The sequence below is a fragment of the Staurois parvus genome, unplaced genomic scaffold, assembly GCF_062004578.1.
Source record: "Staurois parvus isolate SC_StPar_1 unplaced genomic scaffold, SC_StPar_1.0 ptg000118l, whole genome shotgun sequence".
Classification (NCBI taxonomy): Eukaryota; Metazoa; Chordata; class Amphibia; order Anura; family Ranidae; genus Staurois; species Staurois parvus.
Window position 1 is genome coordinate 5,250,549 of NW_028317914.1, and position 19,307 is coordinate 5,269,855.

Sequence of the window (19,307 nt, forward strand, 5' to 3'; positions counted from 1 at the left end):
ACTGTACATGCGCGAGCTGTGCACTGATTGGTCCTGCAGTCTTCTGGGACCTGTGATGTGTCCCAGAAGACTGCAGGGAGGGAGGTGGAAGGAGCGGGTACTTGTCCAAATCCCCCCAAAAAGATTGTCAAATGTTAAAGAGGAGGGGGAGAAGGCCTTAAAGTGAAATGTCCCCTTTTGGGTGGAGTTCTGCTTTAACTGGGTGCATGTTCCAGGCCACTAGCAAAACCAGAATAAAGATGAAAGTCCAGGTGCCTGCATCTTTAAAAAAAAACAAATCAGCAATAAATCTGAACCCAATCGCTAAAATCTAACATGAGCCTTTTTATATTTTAACGTATACAGTATCTAATTCCGATGCTGACACACATTGCCCAAGTATGGTCCCCATTGTCAGTATGAGAATGTCCAGAGCAATGATGTGCTGCTGAAGACAGAGCAAGAGCATGTAGACATGAAGTGGCAACATTGAGATGCAAAAAATGATTTAAAAAGGGTGAAAACAGTACTTTATTAATAAAAACAAATTAGTTACCTGGTAATTTCATGTTCATAAAACTTCTAGGACAGCATCTTCCCCCAACCTACACAGAAAATGCAAAGTTCACAATGAAATAAAAAGACATCAGATCCCTGCATGCCTCAGAGAATCAATGGCCATGGACAACTGCATCATTTCCGTAACTAGTAAGCCTACGTAAATCATGACATAGGCTGGGAAAACCCAGCTGTCCTGGAAGATTCTTGGAAATGAAGTACCAGTTATAAGCTTGGTTTTCACCCATCATCTTTCAGGAGAGGATCAATTAGAAAACCAACCTTTGTAGGGTCAGACCACGCTGCTTGAAGGCCTTTTCTGCCAAACGCTTGGTCCTAGCTGGAAATCAGGTGTACTTTGTAATGTCTGATGAATGTGTTAAACCTGCAGATCTCCGGTATTGCCCCTGCCTTACGAGGCTAGTCGTAAACTGGGTGAAGCTGGAGGTGATCGTACTGGAGAGCCTTTATCGGAGAGACACCACGGGCAGTGCTGAGGTCACTATTCCACACTAAGACCTACCAGGAGGAGTGAGTGACACCACTATTACCAGCAGGATCCACTGACCAGCAGGATCATTACAAACAGCATTACAAGCTCTTTGGTCCCTGGGGGCCTGAGCAGGAAGGTGAGGGGGCACCCCAGCCTTAGAGGATTGGCACAGTGTGGCTCACACCTGCATGAAGTCTGTGTGACCCATTAAGGACACCATTCACCTTATGTTTATTCATTAAGGACATTATTCACGTGTTTGCTCACCTTCATGCATGTTATCCGTATAGCTGTCTACTTCACTCTTTATATATATGTCAGCCATTCCTTATATATATGTCAGCTATCACATGGTTTATACTTTATGTTTTATCTAATTTTGCTCATTTAGCGCCGTATTAATTGGTTTTATATTGAGTTGTTGTTTTTGGTGCTGTGGCTGTGGCACTACTAATACAGGCTGCTTTAATCATCTAATCATTTACATCTACATTTTGGCGCAGGAGAATATTCTTTTATTTTATCTTGCCCCTGCCTTCTTTGTACAAGAGGCAGATAAAGCTCCCACTGTTTGTGGTTTTACTTGGTCTGGCACCTCTAGGCTTGAGAAGTTTAGGCTTCTTTAATGACGTATATAATCCATCTAGTGGTAGGACTTAGGTGCTGAGTTCCTTCTTATGGGACCTGAATACAAGACAAGTTTTTCGTCTTCCTCCATATGTTTGTGACTTGCAGATGAGCCAAGACCACCCTCCTTACATCCAAGCAATCAAACTCATTTCTCATTTGACTGTTGATCACAAAAGGAAGGAATCACTATACCTTATAATGCGATCTGTGAAAAGGGGTGGATACTTTGGTAGAAACCCCAGGTCACCTTTGAAGCCCTGGAAATACTGAGAAAGAAAAAAGGGTCTGCAATAGATAGAACCTGAATCTCATTTACTCTCCTAGCAGCAGGGGCGGACTGACCATTTGGGTACTCTGGCACTGCCCGAGGGCCCAGGGTCAGTAGGGGGCCCCATGAGATGCCCCTGGTACCTTTCATAGGCTTTCTTGGGTGTGGTTTGAGTGTGGGTGAGGACACAGGGACCCCATGATCCCCTATTGCCCCGGGGGGTCCCATAGGTTGTCAGTCCGCCCCTGCCTAGCAGATACACGTGCCATCAACAGCACTGTCTTCAGAGTAATATTTCTGACCAAGCAACTCTCAAAGAAAGACTTTGTAAAGCTCTGAAGACCAGAGCTTCACTTTCAGAGAGTTAACCAACAAGCCCCCCATGATGGAACTTTGGTAGAGAAGCTAGAATACTATGGGGCTCATCTTTGTTTCTCGATAATCACAAATCAAAATGTTACTAAAGCAAGGACCCTGCATTTCATGGAAATGCAATTGCTTTAGTAAATATAAACTGCTAAATACTTTTTCTCATCAGCAGTATATAGTAGTCTTGTGACTTCTATCAGTGTCTGGCCTAGCACTGGTACAAGCTTGTAGGAGGAGTTTTAATTCTCCCCTGACTGTCCTATGAGGCTGCATAACCCCTGACCCTCTGCCTGGACAGTGCTGATTGGTCCTGTGCCATTCACATGCCTACTCCTAAAAAAAAAAAAACTCTCTAGCAATACACACCAAACTGAGCATGTGCAGAGTGCCTCCTAGGGCTCTGTACTATCGGCAGATGGATTGGGAACAGTAGAAGAGGGAGAGGATCAGAGAAGACAGGATCAAATAGCCTTTTTACACAATACAGAGGAATAACCTCTTCCACAGTGAGTATATACATACTGCATATATAGACTGATTTTACTGTTGTGGGTTTAGTAACACTTTAAGGGCAAGTTTACACTAAATGCAGTCTAGTGTGTTTTTTATGTCTGCATCAAAAGTGCATGCACAGTGTTTTCCATGTATACCAATGTTCCTAGTTCACACCAATGCAGTCAGTTCCAGTCAGTTTCTGGTGCAGAAAAAAAAGTAGAACGTGCTGAATTTTTTCTGCAGAGAACTGTTCTGGAACATAACAATCTGCATCAAAACTGCACCGGAACTGTGTGTGGTGTGAACTATAAGAAAAAACGTATCCGGAATGCATTCAGAGTGCATTTTTGTGGTGTGAACCGGCCCCAAATGCTTTGTTTACTTTTTCATAAATAGTAATGGTGCACTGAAATGAAAATTCTGGTACTGAAACAAAACCAAAAATTCAAAATGCACTTGGCCAAAAACCGAAACCGAAATGCGCAGTTTTTAAAAAGAATATATATTTTTTTGAAAAAAATACATTTCGATTAAAAAAACCCAATATATACCCCATTTTTTTTGTAAAATATGAAAGAGGATGTTACAGCGAGTAAATAGATACCCAACATGTCACACTTTAAAATTGCGCACGTTCATGGAATGGCATTAAATTGCGGTACTTAAAAATCTCCATGGGTGATGCTTTAAAAATGTCTACAGGTTAGCAGTGTACTGAGGAGGTCTCGTGCGAGAATTATTACTCTGACGTTCGTGGTGATACCTCACGTGTGTGGTTTGAACACAATTTACATATGTGGGCATGGCCTACGTATGCATTCACCACTACGTGTGAGCACGGGGGGACGGGGGCACTTTAAACTTTTTAAAAAAAAGTGTATTTAATGGTTTTTTTTTTGCACTGTTCCTTTAAAAAAAAAATTCAATCACTTTTATTCTTATCACAAGAAATGCATGCATCCCTTGTGATAGAAATAATTAGTGACAAGTCCTCTTTATGGAGAGATATGGAGTCAATAAACCCCACATCTCTCCTCTACAATGTAAAGCATTGGATCAAAAAAAAAAAACCCCATTGAGCTAGTAGTGCTTTAAAAAAAAAAAAAAAATGGCCGGAACGGGAATTGACATCTCTCCGGTCCTCCAAGTGCATAGAGATGAGTGATAGCCATCTTTCCTTCACGCATCTCTATGCCCAGCACCGGGATCAATGGTTTCTCAGGTACGGCTGAACTACCGAGCGGCGGCTAGTGGCGGCAGCAGCTGGCTGGCGGGCGGGCGGGTGGCGGTGACGGCGGGCGGGGTTTTTTCTGCACCTATGTTGGTGCTTTTTTTCATTTCGGCTGACTGCCAAAAGGGGTGCTTTTGGCCGAAATGTTTTGGCCACCGAAATTTCAGGCATTGCTAATAAATAGCATTTGTGACTTTCTACTAGCCATGATCGTGTCAATTACTCTGAAGGCTGCTGGGTTCTCAACAGTTCCCATTCAGGTACTAAGCTGCTAACTTTAGATGTTATTTAAATTTACAGTATCCCCTCAACTAACTATATCCAAAATCCCCTATAGCATATGTGTACACTTTCACCCCAAAAGTGTGATAATCTGTGAGTAATGATATGCGAACTATAAAATATACACTGTGTTCCAAATGCAAATTCTATTTAAGTGTCACAAAGATGACATTTTTTGTTTTTCAGTTTAACTCATGGATGGCATTGTGTGTCAGGGCTCTTTTGATCACTGAAAACAATCTTGGACACCTGTGATAATTAGATTGGCTGGTGAGCCCAATTTAGGGAAAAACTACTAAAGGAGGGTGTTCCACATTATTAAGCAGAGCACCATTTTCAAGCAATATGGGGAAGAAAAAGGATCTCTCTGCTGCCGAAAAGAGTGAAATAGTTCAATGCCTTGGACGAGGTATGAAAACATTAGATATTTCACGAAAACTTAAGCGTGATCATCGCACTATTAAGAGATTTGTGGCTGATTCAGAGCACAGATGGGTTTGTGCAGATAAAGGCACATTGAGGAAGATTTCTGCCAGATCCATGCATCGGATCAAGAGAGCAGCTGCTAAAATACCATTACATAGCAGCAAACAGATATTTGAAGCTGCTGGTGCCTCTGGAGTCCCACGGACATCAAGGTGTAGAGTCCTCCAGAGTCTTGCAACTGTGCATAAACCTTCTATTCGGCCACCACTAACCAATGCTCACAAGCAGAAATGGCTGCATTGGGCAGAAAAATACATGAAGACTAATTTTGAAATAGTACTGTTCACTGATGAGTGCCGTGCAACCCTGGATGGTCCAGATGGATGGAGTATTGGATGGTTGGTGGACGGCCACCCTGTTCCAACAAGGCTGTGACATCAGCAAGGCGCTGGTGGAGTCATGTTTTGGGCCAGAATCATGGGAACAGAGCTGGTCAGCCCCTTTAGGGTCTCCGAAGGTGTAAAGATGACCTCTGCAAAGCATGTGGAGTTTATGACTGACCACTTTCTTCCCTGGTACAGAAGGAAGAACTATGCTTTCCGTAATAAAATCATCTTCATGCATGACAATGCACCATCTCATGCTGCAAAGAATACCTCTGCATCAATGGCTGCTATGGGGATAAAAAGAGAGAAAATCATGGTGTGGCCTCCATCCTCCCCTGACCTCAATCCTATTGAGAACCTTTGGAGCATCCTCAAGCAAAAGATCTGTGAGGGTGGGAGGCAGTTTACATCCAAACAGCAGCTCTGGGAGGCTATTCTGACATCTTGCAAACAAATTCAAGCAGAAACTGTCCAAAAACTCACAAGTTCAATGGATACAAGACTTGTGAAGCTGCTATCAAATAAGGGGTCCTATGTTACAATGTAACGTGACCTGTTAACATGTTTAAAAAGTTAAAATGTTGTTAAAAGTTTGATTGAAATAGCTTTTGATTTCAGTAAATATGCTGCAAACACAACAAATGACAATTTTCAGGTTTTTACAACCTATAAAGTGTTTTGAAACTTACTGTGCGGAATAATTTGGAACAGTGCATTGGAAGTTTTTTATGTTTAAAAAAATCCTGTTATCATTAGGAGGTTTGTTCAATAAAATGTAAATTGTACTCTTAATAGTTGATAACATGAGAATTATGCTGACTGTTATTTACATCAATTATTTAGGTAAATGAGAAAAATATCATTTACATAATAATTTGGAACACGGTGTATATAAATCCTCAATTATATCACAAAAAACATATATTAAATCATGCACAAGAAAATGTCCAAAATAAAATAAATATAAATAATGTCCTTTCAAAAATATATAGTCACTCTGTGAAAAATTCCCAAACACAATCTTCGTGTCTGTGAGTAAAATATGCTGTTCTTTTAATTTTCCTTACGTGTGATTGGGTATTCTTTGCAAAGTGAAGTTTTACCTCATTTACTAAGCTCTTGTAGAGTGCATAGTCGATTCGCCTTTAGTAAATCAACCCCATAGTGTTTTACCAAACCAAGTGTCATTCAGATAGGATTTAACCACTTGCCCTCCAGAGGATTTACCCCCCTTTTTGACCAGGACATTTTTGCGATACAGCGCTGCATTACTTTGACAATTGCGTGGTCATGCAGCGCTGTACATAAATTCAATTTATGTCCTTTTTTTCCCAAAAATAGAGCTTTCTTTTGGTGGTATTTGATCAGCTGTGAGTTTTTTATTTTTTTATTTTTTGCACTGTAAACAAAAAACCCAACAATTTTGAAAAAAAACCCAAAACAATATTTTTGACTTTTTGCTATTAAAAATATCCAGGAAAAAAAATTAAAAAAATCTAAATTTCGTCATAAATTTAGGCCAAAACGTATTCTGCTACATGTCTTTGCTAAAAAAAAATCCCAATACGTGTAAATTCATTGGTTTATGTGAAAGTTATAGTGTCTACAAATGGCGGTATAGATACTGGAATTTTTATTTTTTCTTTACTAGTAATGGCGGCAATCAGCGACCTATTGCAGAACTGCAGTGGGCATTCTGACACTGGGGGGGAACTGACTGTCACTGACATCCCCAGTGACACCAATACAGTGATCAGTGCTAATTCAAAGCACTGACACTGTATTAATGGCACTGAGCAGGAAGGGGTTAACAACTGGGAAGATCAAAGGGTTAATTGTGTGCTGTTTCACTATGATGGCTGTGTGTGTGCTTCACTGGGAAGCACACTGTGCTGTGCAGAGCCATACAAAGCAGCCTGTTCGTCTGACGGGAGAGATCTGTATTGTTTACATACAGACCTCCCTCTGTCAAGTCCACTGGCGATCACCGAGTCCTGGCCAAGAATTGGCAGTTGGGATATGGTGATTGATATGCCGAGGAGCCAAGAGTGGCATGGGTAGGGAGCGCACGCATGCCCTCTACCCAGTAATACAAAATCGCGTATATATATATATATGCAATTTTGTGCATCTCTGCCACCCTGTAGCAGTACTTCTGCTATAGGGCAGTTGGGAAGCGGTTAAGCTGGTCATTGCCGCATAGATTTCTTTCATTTAGTCTGCGGGCTGAACTAAAGAAATCTAACAGGTTCCTCCATTAATGCTAAACAGTATGGATGGACACATTTCCTGCTGCAACTACTGTATTCTGAGAGCTGGTGGTAAGAATACCTAAATAGTGTCTACATACAGGGCAGCACAGTGGCTAAATGGTTAGCACATCAGCCTGGCAGTACTAGGGTTGCTGGTTCAAATCCCAACCCCAGCACCACCTGCCTGGAGTTTGCATCTTCTCCTTGTGACTGTGTGGGTTTCCTCCCACACTCCAAAGACATGCTGGTAGGTTAATTGGCTCCTGTCTAAATTGGCCCTAGTATGTGTATGTATGAATGTGAGTTAGGGACCTTAGATTGTACATCCCTTGAGGGTTAGGGACTGATGTGAATGTACAATATATGTATGTAAAGCACTGCGTAAATTGACGACACTATATAAGTACCTGAAATAAATAAATATGATTGGAAGCAGATGCTGTTTGGCTGACAATTTTCAGCTTGAGTGCTGGTTTATGCTGTACAGTGTGGGAAACCACATGTGATTTGGACAGGAATCACATTTCTGTTCAAATCACATGCAATTCTTTGCAGTGCAATTTTAGCCCATTCATTTTGTATGACTCAAATCACACCGCATCCACACAAAAAAGGTGCATGCACTTGTTTTTGCCATGCTGAAATCGGATCGCATGGGTGTGAACACCCCAATTCAGCCAATTGCACTGTGTTTTTGGGGTGTTGTTAATATTGACACCTGCAAAGGTTCACTTGAACGGAGTACGATTGTGGTGCGCTGCAGGAAACACTCAGGAATTGCTGCGAATCCCACACTGCATCAGTGTAAATCGGGGACGACGCCTTTGATTGAAAATGTTCGACGAAGCGATGCCGACAGGGCCATACACTGATTGAATTTTGCCCAAAACGAGCTCAGTGTGTGGGCAGCTTTACATCTATTTAATAATAAGTCCTCATGCACACGGAGCGTTTATTCAGCAGCTGTTTTTGCCTTTTGCCGTTTTTTTCTACAGCCAGTAAATTCCCCAGCATGTTATCCTATGTGTTCATGCACACATAGGCTGTAATCAGTGTTTTTTGGCAGGGACCTTTTTTTGTCTGGAAAAACCCCTCAGAACTAGTGGATTTCTATAGGAGAGTTTTAGCTGTAAACACGCTCTAACGCAGTAAAACGCAGCAATGCAGTGTTTTTGGCCTTTTTTGGAGCAAAAAAAAATCACGTTTTTGTTAAAAAAAAAGCTAAAAATGCAAACGTGGAAAAACGGGGCTAAACGCTAATGCAAAAACACTAAAAATGAAGAAAAACTTGTGTTTTTAAGGTGACTTTACACAGCTAACGCTACCAGTGGTATTAAAACGCTCCGTGTCCATGGAGACTAATGCTGAGAATGCATTGTCTGATTTTGAATCTGAATGAGTCTGAGAAGATTGGCAAACTGTAAGGACAAATGTTGTGCTGCACATCCAAACAAGGGCAACTGTACATATAATGCGTAAAGATGGCTTACCTAGGTAAATAGGTTTCAGAATTACAAATTGTAACATATTAAAAAAATAAACATTGATACGAATATTTGCAGTGAGTTTATTTTATTCACATAAACCTCTTTTTTTTAAAATGACCATAGATTTCCCTTGTGTGCTGGGCTGTTCATTCCATTGTTTTTCTTCCACTTTAGCCCTGTGATTGTTCAGTGCAAACTTTAAAGAATAACAAAAAAACAAGAAACTATGGATATTACCTAAAAATGAGGGGAAGATTTGACAGATGTCCATGTTCAGTTCTGTATTTTGTTTTGGAAACCCCTTTTAAAGTGGGTAAGGGGAAGCTCTTGTACCCAGTGCAGACTAAGGCTGGCCATACACTATACAATTTTCTGTCCAATTTCCTTTAGAATGCCTAATTGGATACAATTGAAAGTGTTGTTATGTTTGACCTCCTATTATATGGTTTTTGGTAAATCTAAACCAAAAATCTCAAGAAAATTGTATAATGTATGGCCAGCCTACACCGCATCAAAGGGACGATGGACGGGGCAATGTGCTGTCAAATCTTGGGTGAGAACCTTCTTCCCTCAGCCAGGGCATTGAAAATGGGTCGTGGATGATGGGTGTTCCAGCATGACAATGACACAAAACACACGGCCAAGGCAACAAAGGAGTGGCTCAAGAAGAAGCACATTAAGGTCCTGGAGTGGCCTAGCCAGTCTCCATACCTTAATCCGATTGAAAATCTGTGGAGGGAGCTGAAAGTTCGAGTTGCCAAACGTCAGCCACCAAAACCTTAATGACTTGGAGAGGATCTGCCAAGAGGAGTGGGCCAAAATCCCTCCTGAGATGTGTGCAAACCTGGTGGCCAACTACAGGAAACGTGTGACCTCTGATTGCCAACAAGGGATTTGCCACCAAGTACTAAGTCATGTTTTGTGAAGGGGATTAAATACTTATTTCCCTCATGAACATGCAAATCAGTGCATCATTTGTTAGACATGCATTTCTTTTGAATTTTTTGTTGCTATTCTGTCTCAGTGTTACAATACACCTACCATTCAATTTTTAGACTGATCATTTCTTTGTGAGTGGGCAACTTTAAAAATCAGCAGGGGATCAAATACTTATTTCCTTCACTGTAGGTACCTGTAATAATAAGTATACACCCCTGCTCCAGTGATCTCCACTTTCTTCTGAGTCCCATGCTGGGCAGCTGGCCTGTAGCATTGTTAGCACAGGTCAGATGAGTGCCATTAAGAGTATGCTTTGCATTTTCTGAATGAATGCAAAGCGTTCTCCGATTGGATGAGGTGAAGATTGTGACATCACTGACCCACTTTTCCAGCTCATTCAATCAACTATTGTATTCTGACACCCACTTGCTCCAAGAGAGGTAAAAGCAGCTTTAAAAAAACACACCTAAAGCCACTTTTAGGCATGTTTAAGCATTTGGGTGTTCATTCCATTTGCCAGAATATTAATTCATGCTGGCCTTTGGTAAGAATGAATTCTCAAGCAATGCTCCTCTCCTAAATGCACAAGTGATGGTTTTTCTTTTTCAACCTCTAAACGCTCCTCTCCTAATATGCCTGTAAATGCCTATGTGAGCATGAAAAAAATGTGTGTGACTTGCGAGCCAAACTATATACTCAATAAAGTGTTTCTATGGATCGCCAACATTTAACACAACTCAAACTGTGCAACCTAATAATACATTTATAAATGTAGCGCTCCTTAAAAAATATTAATACATACTTAAAATTTGTGATGAACACATAACATAATCAACCATACTTTTATAGATAAAACAATTATAGTGACATGATTTAAATGAATACAAAATAAAAATACAAATACAAAAAAAGTGATTATTACTTTGCTCTAAAAAATATATAGTCCCATCACTCAATAAGTGATCCAAAAATCGTGATGTGGTGACTTATGTGAGCATGACCACGTGGACTAATGTAAAGGAGCGTTTAGAGGCTGGAAAAGCAAACATTTAAATGCCTATTAAAAAAAAAATGTTTTTTACGTTCTGTGTGTATGAGGCCTAATTGTTTACAATGGGATTTTTTTATGTAGTATGCCAAATAACCATAGTGTGAATACAGTATGTTGGGTCCTTTTGAAGATAAACAATGAGCAGGTATGTAATTGTGTCTTAACATGCTTTTAAGCAGCTTTATTAAATATAGATTTTTTTCCCCCTTCACTGAATATTAAAATATACAAACACAATATACAACATGCCATGTAGAACACAAAGCAGAGCGTTGGTATCTTTGTCAGTAAAACTAAATTTCAAAATATCATTGGCTATGTATTATAATGATTGTCAAGAGCAATGAAATGTCAAAAATAGAAAAGATTTACATGAGAATGACCTCTTCAACATTTCGGGATAGTTCCCACCCCTGTGGATAGTTCCTACCTCCTCAGCCCCCATGAAACAACAGTCAGTTGCCTACTGTGCTATTGGCTTCATGTGCCTGTGGACTAAGGTGCTTGGGCAGGAATGGCACCATTCTATATTGTCAAGGTGTCATAATAGCATGCGTAGCAAGTGGATTTTAAAATTGCAAATCATTGTTTCTTCAAAGCTGGGTTGCTGCAGCAGGGGGGTGACGTGCTCCATTACAATGTGGAGGGTCTCAATTATTTGGAAGGAATGGGTTTTAAGTTCCTGCAGTACAGAAACATAGAAGAGTGATATCAGAAAAAAAACAACTGGTCCATCAAGTCTGCCCCTTTTTGAAACCCTTTTTCTATAGATCTATGTTTGTCCCAAACATGTTTAAATTCACTTATTGACAGGCTCACTCTTCTGGAAATGTATTCCATGTATCAACTATTCTTTCAGAAGAAAATACTTTCTAGGGTTAGTCATGAACTTTGCTCTGCTAGTCTGAGGTCATGTTCTCAATCTTGGCTTCATATTGCAAATACTGCCCTCTTGAACCTTTATCATACCCTTTATGTATTTTAAAGTTTCAGTCATGTCCCCCTTCTCCCTTTACCAAGATTTTCCTTCTTTCCTTAAGTCAGTTTGCCTGTATTTGAGAGCAAAATGCAGTGTTTGTTGAGAAAAAAATAGTGTGCATTGTGTTTCTTTGAACACAGGAGGTGAAGCAGGAGAAACACAGCCTCTAAACGAGGGGTCTCCAAACTTTATAAATGAAGGGCCAGTTTACTGTTTTTCAGACTTTGTGGGGGCCGGATTGTGGCCAGTGGGAGCAGAAAAGGTTCTGGCATCAGTGGGAGTAAACACTGCCTCATCATTGGTATTAACAGGAGATATAGTGCCCCATCACTGGTATCAATAGGAGGAATAGTTTCTCATTGTTGGCATCAGTGGGAGGAATAGTGTCCCATCATTGGTGTCAGTGTGAGGAATAGTGTCCCATCATTGGTGTCAGTGTGAGGAATAGTGTCCCATTATTAATGTCAGTGAAAGGAACAGCGTCCCTTTATTGCTGTCAGTAGGAGGAATAGTGCCCCATCATTGGTGTCAGTGGGAGGAATAGTGCCCCATCATTGGTGTCAGTGGGAGGAATAGTGCCCCATCATTGGTGTCAGTGGGAGGAATAGTGCCCCATCATTGGTGTCAGTAGGAGGAATAGTGCCCCATCATTGGTGTCAGTGTGAGGAATAGTGCCCCATCATTGGTGTCAGTGTGAGGAATAGTGCCCCATCATTGGTGTCAGTGAAAGGAATAGTGTCCCTTTATTGCTGTCAGTAGGAGGAATAGTGCCCCATCATTGGTGTCAGTGGAAGGAATAGCGTCCCTTTATTGCTGTCAGTAGGAGGAATAGTGCCCCATCATTGGTGTCAGTGTGAGGAATAGTGCCCCATCATTGGTGTCAGTGGAAGGAATAGCGTACCTTTACTGCTGTCAGTAGGAGGAATAGTGCTCCATCATTGGTGTCAGTGGAAGGAATAGTGTCCCTTTATTGCTGTCAGTAGGAGGAATAGTGCCCCATCATTGGTGTCAGTGGGAGGAATAGTGCCCCATCATTGGTTTCAGTAGGAGGAATAGTATCCCATTATTGGTGTCAGTAGAAGGAATAGTGCCCCATCATTGGTGTCAGTGGGAGGTATAGTGCCCCATTATTGCTGTCAGTAGGAGGAATAGTGCCCCCTCATTGGTTTCAGTAGGAGAAATAATGCCCCAGCATTGGTGTCAGTGGAAGGAATAGTGCCCCAGCATTGGTGTCAGTGGGAGGAATAGTGCCCCATCATTGGTGCCAGTGGGCGGAATAGTGCCTTATCATTAGTGTCAGTAGGAGGAATAGTGCCCTATCATTGGTGTCAGTGGGAGGAATAATGGCCCATCATTGGTGTCATTGGAAGGCATGATGCCCTATTGGTTTCAGTGGGAGGAATAGTGCCCTGTTATTGGTATCAGTGGGAGGAATAGTGCCCCATTGTTGGTGTCAGTGGCAGGAACTACGCCCCACTGTTGCTGATGGTGGGGGGAATAATGCCCCAAGGGCCTGATAAAAGCAAGCAAAGGGCCACATCTGGCCCCCAGGCTGCAGTTTGGAGACCACTACTCTTAACTGTCTTCTATACTATTCCACCACATACCAAATACACTGGGAATCTGCTGACCTAGGTTTGATGAGTGTTTCAAACGCATTTCAAATGCAGGAAAACAATGCACAAGTAGTCCCAAGTCCCTAATATGTTTTCAAATATTCAGGGGTTCCACATTTTATACATTACATGACACCCAAACAATTTATAGCAAATGTGTCATTACACAGCATCACTTGTATCTCACAAGTGGGGATTGGGTAGCTATGCCCAGTTAGTGTCATGGTAATTACATGGGGCTTTCCGTATCTTTTCAGCTGTTGCTATTTGCAGGATAGGTGTAGACTGTACATGGGTTACTGCACTTTGTACTATAAAATAAGTCCATAAACCTATAGAACCAGCTTCATTAGATCCGTTCTGGTGTTTATTTTCCTGTCTATGTTTCTTCACAATGAAGTGGCGATGCAGGATGGATGCGCGAATATTCCTTCTCAATGCTGTCCATCAGTGCTTCCTCCACATCGTCATATGTGATGGGGGTTAATGTCTCTGCTGGAGCCTGAAATGTGTTTGAAAACCTAAAAATTTATAGAGTATACCAATGAAAATGAGAGAAATAAAACATACAACAAGGACATTTATAAAATGTTTTGCAATATATCTTTATTCTTTTAATGTATACCAATGTAAGTTTGTAAGGGAGACTACGATTGGGCAGATGTTAGATGTTGATGCCAAATTGTACAAGTTCTCATCTGGTTTCTCCTAGATAGGACAACCACACGCCTGTTGTTGAGTTAAATTTTTCACCATATTATATTAGACAACTGGCCATGGGCCCACTCTCTACATCCCCGGCCGTAGTCTTTAACCACTTCCCATCCGGCCCATGTATATAAACGGCCGGACAAGAGCACTGCAGGAGCGGGTGGCCATTTATAAACATCCTCCCGCTTCCCTACCTGTGCGTGCTCACTAGGAGCATGCGGCACCGCGATCCGGTGCCCACTGTGTCCGATCACTGGAACATGTATATAAACGGCCGGACAGGAGCATTGCAGGAGTGGGTGGCCATTTATAAACATCCTCCCGCTTCCCTACCTGTGCGCACTCCCTAGGAGCATGCGGCACCGCGATCCGGAGCCTGCTGTATCCGATTACTGGAACACCGATTGCCGTACGGGACCTCTGTGTGAGGTCCCAGTCATGTGATCACTGATAGGCCAATTAGTGATCACATGAATAGTAGTAAGCAAGATGTCACTTCTGACTACGTGTGAAATCTGTGAATGATCACAGAGGTCACATGGTACAAGGCTATTCACAACAGCCCTGTACCATGTGACAAGCTGTGATCAATCACAGCTCTCACAGTATTTCTCAATGGCTGCAAGAATGCAGCCAGAGAGAAGGAGAAATGATTGATTTTACACCCATAAAGGCTGTAAAAGCAATCAGTGTACAAAAAAAAAAAAAAAATTAAATCTTCATCACACCCCACAAGTAGTACAGTGTTAATATGGTGGCACTGTACTGCTAGGGTGATATGTTAAAAAAAAAAAATAATATAAAAAAAATAAAATAAAAATGTCAAAACAATTTTTGGTTATAAACTAATTTGGGTTATTTTTTTTTTTTTACTAAAAAGATAAATACATTTTGGCCAAGATTTATGAAGAAAGATTATTTATTTGCAAAATTTTATAAGAAAAACACTTTTTTTCAAAATGTTTGATATAGCAAAAAAAATAAAAATCCAAGTCGTGAATAAATACCACCAAAATAAAGTTATATTTGTCTAAAAAAAATGCTAAAAAATTCATAAGGGCACAGTGTTGCATAACCGCGCAATTGTCATTCAAAGTGTGATAGCGCTGAAAGCTGAAAATTGGCCTGGAAAGGAAGGGGGTAAAAATGTCCAAACTTGAAGTGGTTAATATTTTTTATTAAAGGAATATCCACATATAAAAATGCAATTTCTGCACTGACTTGTAACTTCACAGCTCCACAAGTGTTCCAGGACATCTAACTTCACATTTGACATACTAGCAAAATTCTTTGGAGCAGAACACTACACACAAGAGTAGACATTCTGTAGCTGTCATTTCTGCATGTAATGCAGGAAATTGATGATGACTGGGTATTCTTTGCAACAGCATTTAATGAACTCCACTATGGGCACCATGTTTTTCCTGTGTTGGTGTAGGCTTCCCTAGGATGCTATGGTTTCCTACCAAAACAGGTAAGGTTCAGTAGAACAGGAAAGGTTCAGTAGCTTTTGGAGCCAGATCCCGCACAATGCCTAGGTCTTGGTCTTCAAGAGGTTTTTAAAACCAAACTATGTGTTAGATTGCTTTTACTAATAATAGGTTCTCTGACCTGTGTAAAAAAAAAATAAAAAAAGTGCATTAAGCTGCAATACTCATCGTCGATCCATAGCTGTCCCAATGCCGTATTTCCCCCACAAGATGTGCTCACTTTTCAGGTTTAGTATACCTGGGCTGTAAAGACTGAGGAAAGACTGTAAATGCAGGGTATAATAGCACAGGACCCTAAGAGGGCATTCACAGTGATTTTTGTGATTTTTACCTATAGGTAAACTTATTCATTTTACCTACAGGTAAGCTTTATTATATCCCCTAAACATGCACCATTTAGGAGATATTCGCTGTTTTTGGAAGCCGGTGCATGCACTCTGAAGGAACAACGCCTCTTTGCCGTTCCTTCAGAGCACTCTGCTGTGGCTCATAACTCCTGCCTGCATGCACGGGAGTGACGTCATCACGCTCAGCCAGTAGGACGGCTAGAGCTCACGAACCCGGAAGGAAGACCAGGGGAAGATGGAAGCTCTGTCAGCAGGGACAGCGCACTGCTGGAGGGCTTTGTTCTAAGGTGCGTATTTCATAATGTGCTAGTATGTGATGCATACTAGCATGTTATAACATTTCCTTGCAGGGAATTTTTTTTAAATCTGAGTTTACTAACATTTTGAAAGTATATATAGAACACATAGCTACATATGGTTCAGACACCTACAGATACCTAGACTTGCCTAGGTACACCCAGAGTCCCCCAAAACTCATAGTGTTCTAGGATTCATCACTAGTGTTGATGGCCACCATGCTTTCTCCTTCACCTTCCTATTGGCCACTGGCCAGAAAGGCCAACCATCATAGTAATGGGCCAACTGAAAGGTGCATAAGGTGGTTCTACGCTCCCAGGGTATACTATGAATAAACAATGCTCTGCTGCTGGCTATGCTATTCTCTCATCCTCTCCTGGCTGTAGGAGCTGGCTTTCCACGGTTGTGAGTCCCCACATATATAACATTAAGAGTCTCCAAAACAAGGAATGGAGAGACACTCACCATAAAAGCCAACTTAGGATTGCAATGCCAAGCAATGCCCAACCAATTCACCTGGTGCCAAAGAAGTGTTTCACTCCTCATAGGAGCTTAGTTATAGGGAGGGAGTCATGGTGAGGGGTACTCCCATCCTTGTTTTGGAGTATCTCCCTAGAAGAGTAGAACTTTGAGAGTCCGTTAGTATGTTGAGAATGTGTGTACTGTATGCATGTGTTTACTTCAACATGTATGTCTTCTGAACTGGGAAAGCAACCTTTTATCCCTCCAGGGATAAACCGCACCAAACCAAACCACCCTTCCCATAAAGTTAAACTTCTGTTCAAACATTTTACCACTGCCACATTTAAATAGCTATTTCTTGATTCATCAGTAAGAATGTATACACTTACTTTGGCAGGTTGTTGTTTTCAATATCTAGGACTTGTTGCACTGGAGCCTACAATACAGAAATTGTGTTAAAGGAGAGTTCTCGAATGAAAAAGCAGGATAGCAGATTACAATCCAACACTATTATGCTGCTTTGGATAGAGTGGGGAAAGGGTAAATCCTCTTTCAGGTTTTTATTGCTGCTTATGTAGCTGTTAGGGCTCGTTTAATCCTGCAGGTGAGGGGGTGGTAAAAACATGCAGCTGAGCCGTTCCTCTACTTTAACTCCAGGCCATTTCTGCCACTTTTTGTTTACACTTTGGAGGGGCTGGACTGTGGCCATTGGAAGTAGAAAACGTCTTGGTGTTGGTGGGAGTGAACAATGTCCTGTTTTTTGCATTAGAGAAATAGTGCCCTATCGTTGGTGTCAGTGGGAGGAATAGTTCCTCATTGTTGGTGTCAGTGGGAGGAATAGTGCTCCATGGTTAATGTCAGTGGGAGGAATAGTGCCCATGGTTGGTGTCAGTGGGAGAAATAGTGCCCCATTGTTGGTGTCAGTGGGAGGAATAGTGCCCCATGGTTGATGTCAATGGAAGGAATAGCACCCCATGGTTGGTGTTAGTGGAAGGAATAGTGCCCCATAGTTGGTGTCAGTGGGAAGAATAGTGTCCCATCATTGGTATCAGTGGGAGGAATAGTGCCCCATCATTGGTATCAGTGGGAGGAATAGTGCCCCATCATTGGTATCAGTGGGAGGAATAGTGCCCCATGGTTGATGTCAGTGGAAGGAATAGTGCCCCATAGTTGGTGTCAGTGGGAGGAATAGTGCCCCATGGTTGATGTCAGTGGAAGGAATAGTGCCCCATAGTTGGTGTCAGTGGGAGGAATAGTGCCCCATGGTTGGTGTCAGTGGGAGGAATAGTGTCCCATTTGTATCAGTGGGAGGAATAGTGCCCTATCTTTGGTATCAGTGGGAGGAATAGTGCCCTATGGTTTGTGTCAGTTGGAGGAATAGTGTCCCATTGTTGGTGTCAGTGGGAGGAATATTGCCCCCTCGTTGGTGTCAGTGGGAGGAATAGTGCCCCATCATTGGTGTCAGTGGGAGGAATAGTGTCCCATCATTGGCATCAGTGGGAGGAATAGTGCCCCATCATTGGTGTCAGTGGGAGGAATAGTGTCCCACCATTGGCATCAGTGGGAGGAATAGTGCCCCATGTTTGGTATCAGTGGGAGGAATAATGCCTCATTTTTGGTATCAGTTGGAGGAATCGTGCCCTATCTTTGGATTCAGTTGGAGGAATAGTGCCCTATCTTTGGATTCAGTGGGAGGAATAGTGCCCTATCTTTGGTATCAGTGGGAGGAATAGTACCCTATCTTTGGATTCAGTGGGAGGAATAGTGCCCTATCTTTGGTATCAGTGGGAGGAATAGTGCCCTATCTTTGGTATCAGTGGGAGGAATAGTGCCCTACGGTTGGTGGCAGTGGGGGGAATAGTGCCCCATCATTAGTGGCAGTGGGGGGAATAGTGCCCCATCATTGGTGTCAGTGGGGGGAATAGTGCCCTATGATTGGTGTCAGTGAGAAGAATAGTGCCCCATCTTTGGTATCAGTTGGAGGAATTGTGCCCTATGGCTGGTGTCTATGGGGGGAATAGTACTGCATCGCTGGTTGATAGAAGGAGGAATTATGTCACATTGTTAATGTCAGTGGGAGGAATAGTGTTTCAAGGGGTGAATCAAGGCAAGCAAAGGGCCGCATCTGGCCCCTGGGCTGCAGTTTGGAAACCACTGCCCTAGAGAATAAATTGGTGTTTTTTGCTTTTTTTTATGTCACATGATATTTGCGCAGCGATTTTTCAAATGCAATTTTTGGGGAAAAATGCACTAACTTTTATAGTAAAAAAACATAACCCAATACATAACCCAATTTTTTGGGCTCCCGCTTCTGTCTCAGCCAATGAGGAGGGAGCGTCCCCATACAGCCGAGGCTATTGTGAACATCGCTGGATCGGAAGGGGCTCAGGTAAGGATTGGGGGGGGGGGGGTTGGGCTGGGGGCCTGCTGCACACAGCAGGCCTTTAGCCTTCAAGCTTGGGGTGTACACATGCCGAGGCTGTGATGCTTTACTTTGAGTCAGAAATTATGACTCCTGTCTCATTCTGCAGGCACTACTGCCAGCTGAATGCAACCAGT

At 42.0% G+C, this 19,307-nt stretch overlaps 1 protein-coding gene across 1 annotated transcript in view; it reads right to left on the bottom strand.

Moving 5' to 3' along the window:
• Nucleotides 1-10,999: 10,999 nt before the first annotated feature.
• Nucleotides 11,000-19,307, bottom strand: part of LOC149467230 (uncharacterized) — a 32,710-nt gene continuing 24,402 nt past the window's right edge. The window contains exons 2-3 of the mRNA XM_089672036.1: nucleotides 17,138-17,184; nucleotides 11,000-13,962 (exon numbers count right to left, since the gene is read on the bottom strand). Coding sequence (XP_089528162.1) covers nucleotides 13,821-13,962; nucleotides 17,138-17,184 — 189 coding nt within the window. The 3' untranslated portion in view covers nucleotides 11,000-13,820. The remainder of the gene's footprint in view (nucleotides 13,963-17,137; nucleotides 17,185-19,307) is intronic.